General features: G+C 50.2%; 1 protein-coding gene across 1 annotated transcript in view; it reads right to left on the bottom strand.

The window, feature by feature from the left end:
• LOC8031613 (insulinoma-associated protein 1-like) overlaps positions 1-8,402 on the bottom strand; it is a 62,417-nt gene extending 54,015 nt beyond the window's left edge. Inside the window, exon 1 of the mRNA XM_029981805.3 lies at positions 7,570-8,402. Coding sequence (XP_029837665.2) covers positions 7,587-8,402 — 816 coding nt within the window. The 3' untranslated portion in view covers positions 7,570-7,586. The remainder of the gene's footprint in view (positions 1-7,569) is intronic.
• Between the last annotated feature and the right edge of the window lie 721 nt (positions 8,403-9,123).

A 9,123-nucleotide genomic window follows, 5' to 3' on the forward strand; every position in this document is an offset into this window, starting at 1 on the left:
GGGGGGGGGGGGGGGGGGACCGCCGCCGCCACGTGACGCGTCGGCAGATGGCGCAGCTGCCGCTAGACTCCCCTTCCGTACCCCCACACTTTTTCCCTCTCCCCCCTCAGGCGCATCTCCTCGTTCCCTCTCTCCCTCGCCCCCTCGATTGCCCCGTCGGCCGTTCGTTCGCCCCTCGCAGCGCCATACGCCGCCAGCAGTAACGGTCCCATCGTCGGCATACTTCTGCTCTCCCCTCTTTTCCCCACCCCGGCATCTACGTATTGTCCTCGCTCCCTTTCCATTCGCCGACGTATTCCTCCTTCCCCGTCGGCTCTTGCTTGTCCACAGTACCGTAGCCGCATCCTCCTCGCCTAGGCACCGATGGAGATTCATAGGCCTAATTTGCTCCCCACTCCCCGGTGTGTTCCGGTGGGAGCGGACAGTCTGTTCGAATAGCGGGACAGAAGGTGTGAGGCGAGCTTTGTCTACTTACCGAGTCTGTAAAAAATATTATCCTAATATTATTTTTCTTTGTATAATTAAGCTAGGCATCGCCGAAAGCTAGAACTCCGTGAGAATTTCACCCAATAGCGGCGGTGATCGAGTACGAAGGTTTGAGAACATGAAGTTACCTGGATCAAAAGATAAAACAGAAAACCACATTTTCTGTATAAGCCTAATGTTTGTCAAACCCAGAAATGGCACTCTGGACGTTTATAGCGATTGTTTCATTGAAAAGACATGTACGCCAGAAAAACAAAATTGTTTTCTTGCTGACTTTTTTTTTTCATTCAAATAGATATTACAGGTCTTAGAAATGTGTCATTTCTTGGCCTGACGAATATTAGGTTTTGGTGGACGTGGGCTCATAAAGAAATTATATGTTTCCGTTCTATTTCTCCATTCAGAAAACGTCATTTCCGCAAAACTTTTACATTCTACCACCGTCGCTAGTGCAACGTTTTCACCGATTTCCCTAATTCTCCGATTCGTAGTTTATTAATCCAGGATCAGAAACAGGTTCTCTCGTCCCGGCATCAGCTGAGCATCAGTATGAACCACTAGCTCAGCTTGAGCCTGTTAGAGGGTTTCGTTTTCTCGCACGAACCTAATGCACGCGGCCCACAATATGGGCGAGAGAAAACCAAAATATTGGCTCTACGTACGAAGTCAGAAAATGCGCGGGATGCTTTTACCGCTAAATTTAGCGGACACAGTTACGTGAAGTCATTAGCGTGCACGGATGTCTCGAGACACCACGACGTAACATCGAAGTCAAGTAATATAGTGGTTAATCGTCGCGTAACGTTAAGGAACCTAGTAAGGTGATCCCCTATATGTAATTATTAATCACGCGATGAAGTAGCCCTGGTAGATGGCGTGACACCTATCGTGTAACTATAGGTTGTGCCATCACGTAACTCTGTTGGTTCTATACGTACGTGCTGAGATTCGAAGCAGGGCGTACAAGAACGCCATGGATACAAGCGTGGCGCCGCAGAAACAATGATGGAGCCATGACGAAAGGGCTGTGTGTGTTCCCGTTCATATTACGGAGTTTTTTTACAATTAGAGACTTTACCGCGTTCCGCGCACCGCACTACCGGAGCCTTTCAAGCGTGATCTTAGGCGCGCGCTTAAAAGCACAATTCAAAGGTTCCGGTAGTACGGTGCGCGGAACGCGGTAACGTTTCGCTAGAAGTCCCCGTAGTTTCTGCAGTCGTCCCGCAACGCTTTTCCGGAACCAGCTAGGAGATCTGTAATCCGGCAGACGAGGCTAGCGGCTCCCGTGCGCAGCCATTAGTTGCGGAAAGCGGAGCGATGGGGGAAAGGACGATCTAGGAGACGTCCTAACTCTGCTGAATGGGGATATCGCGTTGTCTCCTTTCACTTGTTTCTTACTCGGTTCTTGCGTAGCATGGTATATTTGCAGCTCCGAAACAATTCTGAGGGGGGCACGCTCCTGCGATCCGAAGCCGTGGTCACACAGTTCGTGCATCGGTACATCGCTGAAAACATGGTGACGAAATTAGCTGCCATCGAGAATTCTCGGAGCGTGTTTGCTTTAAACTTTTGTAGGCTTCGAACATTACTGCAGACAGTTTTTTGGTATACGGTGAATCTGACATAACTGTCATGCAAGGAAGAAACACGCCTCGGATATACTCTGCAGAATGTATTTTGTATGAGCTATTAGCAGTCTGACCGAGGCTTAAAAGTTGCCAGTCTTAGTGCATAAATATTCGTGCATGTATAGCCCTACCGTAGTTCATAAAGTTTTATGCACGCAAACAACAAAGATATGCGAGTCTAAACAAAACAAAAAGATTTAATGTTTTGGCTATTTTTGCTTAATACCCATTTGATAATCGAAACTACGATGATGGCTCCACGAGTGACCTATTTCGCTGTTGCTAAGTTTCCGACTGCCTTCGTATCATTGGGCATACAAAATGAACTTGTAAGGGTCGATTTACTCCAGTTTCCGTGCATGTTCGTGTGCATTTATCTTTGTTTTTCTAATTTACATATTACAACTCGTTCGTGTTCTTGTGTGGGAATTTTTTGCGTAGATAATTGATTTTTTGTTTGTCCTTCTCTTATCAGTCCTACAATGGGCGTCATGCTCGTTCGCCACTAGAAACTACCCTCGCCTCGGAACTGCGTAAATAATAAAACAAAACGGAGCAACACTTCTTGTTCTGTCATAATACTACCTATCGCTGATATAGTCGCTTCGCGTATTGCGGCCACAAGCCTAGCGTTACCACACTTCTTTTTTTCAGCCAGTCAGCAACTTATTTTAGTATGCTCAAAAGTATTCCTGTTCAAATGGCACTCAGACGCGGAACCATCATAACTGGGTCTATAGACCCTTTTCAAAATTTAGTTTGGCAACTTTGATCACTATTATCACCGGAGTGCATGGCACGTGCGTCAAACGAATAGCGGCCTTCAGGAAGAAGTTGAACAAACTACCAACCGTAGGATATATGAGGCATGTACGTTCGGGGTTTTAGTTACAACACGACGCACGAATTAAATACAACGGCTGCGCTTACGTTTATTTCGGAGTGTGGTCTTGGCGCAAGCTCTTGGCGCAAGTTTGGCTCTAAAGCCTTTTGTTGGCCGAAGTTTAATCAACGGGCTTATGTGTCACCGTGTCACCGCTTTGTACTGGTCACTTCCTTTGTTTACACCATCGAAAATCAGACAAATGAAGAAAGAATTATGAGGTGATCTAAGCACCAACTCTCATCTGCCACTGACGTGTGAAAGTATCATGACCGCCACTACTTTGTCGAAAGTGTGACTGCTTTTTGAGGACACAAGATGGCACTGAATTTGGAAAAGGGTCTATTGCATTCATGCGTTCTATCGTACCGACAGAATTCCGAAATGTAATGGTCCCGCTAAAGTGCTCTGTAGATCCACTTTCTCCGCTCAGCAACCGTGCGTAGTGGGGAAACAAGCAACTTGGGGACGCGGGGCACGCAGTTCGTGTTATTGAATGGAGCGCCCTGAGACGGGAGAGTTCCGGATCTCCTGCCCGATGGGAGATCGGGAACTCTGCAGCCTCGAGGCTAACGGCGCGCATGCGCAGTAGCGGCGCTTTTGTTGCGGAGGGCGTAGCGGAGAGAAAAATATGGTCTACAAGCACTTTTCATTCACGATACTGCGGATTGAGGGAGATAGAAAATTTTGTTGAGATTTTGATAGACAGATATTTATTTTAAAACGCGCCGATTCTAGGGTGCCTTCGTGTGCCTTTGCTTAGGGTGATAGCATCTGACCATTTTTTTTTACAACGCTTTTGTTTCTTTTTTTTTTTATTTCTGAGCGCGAGCAAACCCCTCGGCACGAGCTCTTGGTATTGACAATACTGAGGCGGAATTTTGCCACCGGCTATTTCTTTGCATTTTTCTCGACAGCGCGTGCTGTCAACCTTGGGCACTACAAAGAATTTCATCACCCTAAGCAAAGTGCACATGAAGTCACCCTAGCCAAGGCCTTTGAATTTCCATTTTCTAACGCTTGACTCTCAATAATTGTTTTACAAATCGAGTTGAACGAGTCGAGATCTGTACGTGTGCTTTACAACTGCGTAGGAGGTAGCGAGAATCAATATATGCAATCCTAATTATTCTCCTTTTTAGGGTTTCTGTAAGGGCAAGTTTGGGGAATTCTATTCTACGAGCACGAGCATGTTATTTCCAAGGAGGCCTTCACCTCCCGAGCGTGCGTGCATAACAGTCCCACTCAATGAGTTCTGCGGGCTCTTGTATCTTCTTGTTTGATAATTTTATAACTATGGCTCTCCAAAAAAAACGCGTAGAAACAGGCCGAAATATGAGCGATGAAACACGCAGCGATCCAGACTCTGCGCCTACCGTTGTTTCCCATGGTGTCAGCATGAAGACGGCACGTCGTCTCCTACAGGTGCTCGGCCCCCAGAGCGCTCTCGTTGTCTTCCAAACCAAGTGAAATTTGGGTGTGTCACGTGCCAATCCTACGAAGGGCATCTGGCACGCCCCATTGGAGGCCTCAAAATTAATTTCGACCCCCTGGGGATATTTTCACATGCCACCGTGGTTACGCGGCGCCTTCTCCGCAATAAGCCTCCGTCAGGATGCGCGCTCCTCGGTCGGGACTCAAACCCGCCACCTGGAGATCCTAAGGTCGGCGCTTTGCCTCGGAGCCACTGACGCGGCTTCGTTGCCTTCCACCATGCTTTGGCTGCGCGTGCATACTCGAAGCTCAAGAGACGCCAAACTGTTACTGAAGGTAGCAAGTTCGTGTTGGAGGCAGTAGAACAAACGAATCTCCCTGTCGTTCAATTGCTGTCAGTTATTTGCCTAGAGATTCGATCGGCATGGCTCATGTAGCGAAAAGTAGAACTACGCTTTGTTTTACACTTACTTGCAGCAAAACCAATGCTACGAACGCGAGGTCGAAGTCCTGTGAGGCGTCAGCGGATCTTTCGCGCACCGGAATCAACTGCTAAGAGCTCGTGCTCTCTAACCTTGCAACTACTCCGTGCCGTTAGTGTGAATCAGAGCCGTGTATAGAGAGAGTCTGGTCAATGGGAGGCGCGGGCAGAGCCAGGGCGTGCACCAGACGCAGAAAAGGGCTTAACATGCTCTCTTGGCCAACTAGAAGCCCAAAAAAAAACCCCTAGCGGTGGTAGCGAGAAACAGTTATAATCATAGATATATGGCTTTAATAAGCCCCTAAGAGTTATATGTAGTAACCCTTCCCGGTTGAAAATAGGGTGCACGTGATGTTTCGATTATGATCATGCAGAAAGATGTAAAAAACGAATGTGGCCGCTCGAACTCTGTTTTGCTCGGACAGAGTGTGAGCGCTCGGATGGCAGATTCCCGGCCCTCGGTGCCTGGCGTACGAATTCTGTCGATCATTCCTCTAGTTGCGCTTTTCAACCACGATCCTGGATGACCGCGATCGAAACATCACGTGCACCATATTTTAAGTCACCGTGAGTTACTCCGACGCACTTATTGATTTCGTTTCTCGCGACCACCGCCAGGTTATTATTTCCGGCTTCTGGTTGGCCACATTCGAATTTTGAAGAGGCCCCGAAACACGCCCAGCCCGCTTTCGGCCATTGGCGCCTCTTCATTTGTCTCCTATACTTCCCAACGAATGACCAAACTCTCCACATATACGGCTCTGGCGTGGAAGCTTTGTCTCCGCCCGCATATCGGACAGAAGGAATCAATACGTGCCTCATAGAGAACCATACATAAATAAGAGCACGCTTCCCCTAAATTCAATCTTAGTCTCGAGGCAAGTGGCGCAGCTTCTGCATTGCTCTAACGCTCTCAAAGTCACTTGCGCGAGCGTTGGACTTTGCTTCGCGTTTCCTTTGTACGAGACCACGTGCTTGTGCAGCAGTGCGCGACTACAGCACTGTTGAAACTACACTAGTCCTGACAACGACGTCGCACAAGAACGCTAGTGCCAAGCATATAGTCGGTGACAGGTTCAGAGCAAAGTTGAAGCTCCTCCCACCCCTTTCCACTTTAGCAGAGCGAACGCTGGAAAGGAAGCGACCTCCTCTACAGTGTCCGCTCTGCTAAAGCGGAGAGGGGTGGAAGGAGCTTCCATTTTGCTCTGAACCTGTCACCGACTATAGTGTCAGTGACCTTCAGAGAACGTAGCAAGGAGTATACTCGCGAGCCATCAGGCCGGTAGCATCACAAGGTCTACAGCGGCGACTCTTGGAACACCTGGCGTTCACGCAGTGTCAACGACCTCAGCGTCCCCTCAGCATGTTTACTTTCGTCGGGGATAACGAAAATAAAAATACGGTGGTTCCGGCCACGTGCGTCTTTGATAACACGCACTCTACGCAAGGAATGATTTCTTGGGGCTTGCGATGTAAAATACACTTGATTTAGAAAGTTGCACGTTCCGCAATAGACCTTGAGCTTAACTTACCCAAGCCCCAAGGAGCATGCTGCGAGTGTAGTTACCTGCGCTGCACGTGCTGGCGTCTGCAGCCGTTACTGTTCTAAAGCGGGAACCTAAAACAAATGGCATCCCGCACGCGCGTTTGTCAACATCTTATTCTGGTTAATTACTTCGAATATTTCATACCGGAAGGCGAGCGTGTGCGGCGAGAATACTTACATTCCCAGCATTCTCCTTGATACTTGGGAAATTTAGCAATAGGTCTATTGCGCGAGAGCTAGTTAAAATGAGATGTGGGGAAGTACACTTCGTTTCACCTTATGTTGTACCACAGCGAAGGATAGATGCGCGAGCTCATATCGTTGGCAGCTGCTCTAAAGTCACGAGAGCTTGTGCCGCCGGGATGTGCCCCAGAGCAAGGAGCTCGCGCTTGTAGCCTTTCCTGCGGTACATCATAAGGTGAAACAGAGTATAAGAGGCAGACTATTTCAATTAGCTTTTTTTTTTCAAGGTTTGCCCTTTGATGTTTCTAAATGAAAAGCAAAAATAAGTCATTGCAATATCATTTATCTATGTTATCCAGTAGACGCCTGACATGAATCCACTGATGACACAAAATGCGGAATGAATACGTACGCAAAAAACCCAGTGCGTATTCGCAGACTTCCAACTTTGGACATCAGTTTTCGAAAGGACACATTCCAAAGCTCGAGTTTAACTTTGATGCGTCGGTAGCAGGTTCTCTTTAATAGGAAGGTGTGCCAGATGCCGTGATTTGTTCTTGCACGCATATTATGTGCTGTTCATTTTGAAAGTTCTTACCGTAGGACCTAGGACTAGCACTCCACGCCAACCATACAATCTTAAAACATCGGAGGTACGCTATTGGTCAACCTCGGCCATATCAAATTACCTCTAAGCAGGGGCCAAACTGCTTATACGTCAGACAAAAGACAGCCTGCATACATATTCAAACGGGAGTCACTGCGAGATTCGTGCTTCAAATGCCACATGGCAACGAGTTCAAGGATACACACGGCACACGGAATTCGAACCACGGGTGTTGCGGTGACTCGTGTTTGCAGACTGTCTTTTGTATGATGGTATGAGCAGTGCACACTGCTCAAACATAGACATAAGCAAAGGACTTACTGGAGGACCGCATGCCATCAGGGTGATCCTTGCGCGTGCACGACCGCGTGCTTGCGCAGGTACGCCATCCTCCTGAACCTCTTGGGACAGCCAGGACACGCATAGGGCCCGGCGTCCTCGTCGGACCCTGGCGGCGCACCGGGGGGCTCGCCCCCGGCCCTGGGACGGTGCCAGCGACGGTGCGACGCCAGGTTCGCCGGGCAGTTGAACAGCTTGGCGCAGTCAGGGCACCGGTACTCGAGGTGCACAATCCTGGAGCACCGATGCTGGGCGAGCCCGAAGGCGTCCACGAAACGCTGCTTGCACAGGCGGCACACGTACGCGCCGATCTTGTTCTCGATCTTGGCCAGCTCGGCTCGGGCCTCGTCGCTGGCGATGACCGGGTTCAGGGCCGCCGGGATGTCGTAGTCCAGTTCTTCGTCGAGGTCCAGGTCTTCGTCGTCGTCGAACGGTCGGATGAAAGTTCCCGAGACGGGAGACAGGTTGTCGTCGTCGAACAGGAGTCGCCTCACGGCAGACTTGCCCGCCGACGTCGGAGTCGTGGCTGTCTTTGAGCCGGCCGGTTTACGCGGAGGACTAGCGTGGTGTACCAGGGGCGGTGGCTGAAGGTTCGGCGCTGTTTTCGAGTTCGTCTGGTTCGAAGGCGGCGGTGAGGAAACGGTAGGCTGCAGTAAGGCGGTCGCGGTGAACAAGAGAGACTCGGACCCCGTGGACGCCTTGGAGCGTGGGGACTGTGGCAGATCATCGTGGTCTGAAGATGACGAGTCGGACCTGTTGTCTTCGCCGTCCGAGTTGTGCCTGGTGTAGCGCTGGAGGAGAAAGCCGCGCGGCATGGTCTTTGGAAGCTTGAGTCGGTCGCTTGGCCGACCCTTCGTAAGACCGAGCCGGCGACGAAGACGGGCCTAGCCGGGGACCGCGACCGACGTTGCGGCCAGACGCGACGTCGCCGATCTGGGGGACCACAGCCGCGCGCGAGCTGGGGCGCGTTTTCGAAAAACGGCGGCGCCAAGCGTCCCCCAGGGACCGCTGCGACCGCCTCGCCGGCTAAAGCGCCACGAGGGGGTTCAGTGAGGAATATCCGGACGCCATCTGCGTTCGCGGAGGAAATGCGCTAGGGGCGCTTCGAACTTCAACGATATCCGCACGAGCGGGGGGAATGCGCCTTTCGGGCTTTGCCAGGCCAAGGCACGTGCCGGTACAGTGCCCTAGAAGTTGTAGTGCCGGTTCGTTCGATGCAACCAACGTGTTTGAGGCGGTTGACGTGAAAGGGAACGTCGCCATGAATGCGCGGAAAAACTTGAAAGATTTTTTCTTTTTTTTTGTGTGTGTGTGTGTGTGTTTTTTTTTTTTTTTTTTTCGGAGCAGTCTTGTATTAGCATAGGCAGCGTCTTCTCGTTGGCGCACAACGGATTTTCGTGTGTGAGTGTGCGTCTGTAATTGGCCTGGGGGGGGGGGGGGGGGGGGGGGGGAGGGGGGGGGGAGAGAAGGGTTAGGATAGCTACGCAGACTTTTTTATTTATTTATTTGCGAGCTATAGATTGTGATTAAACAAAA

The sequence above is a fragment of the Ixodes scapularis genome, unplaced genomic scaffold (assembly GCF_016920785.2).
Source record: "Ixodes scapularis isolate PalLabHiFi unplaced genomic scaffold, ASM1692078v2 PGA_scaffold1__304_contigs__length_218370807, whole genome shotgun sequence".
NCBI lineage: Eukaryota > Metazoa > Arthropoda > Arachnida > Ixodida > Ixodidae > Ixodes > Ixodes scapularis.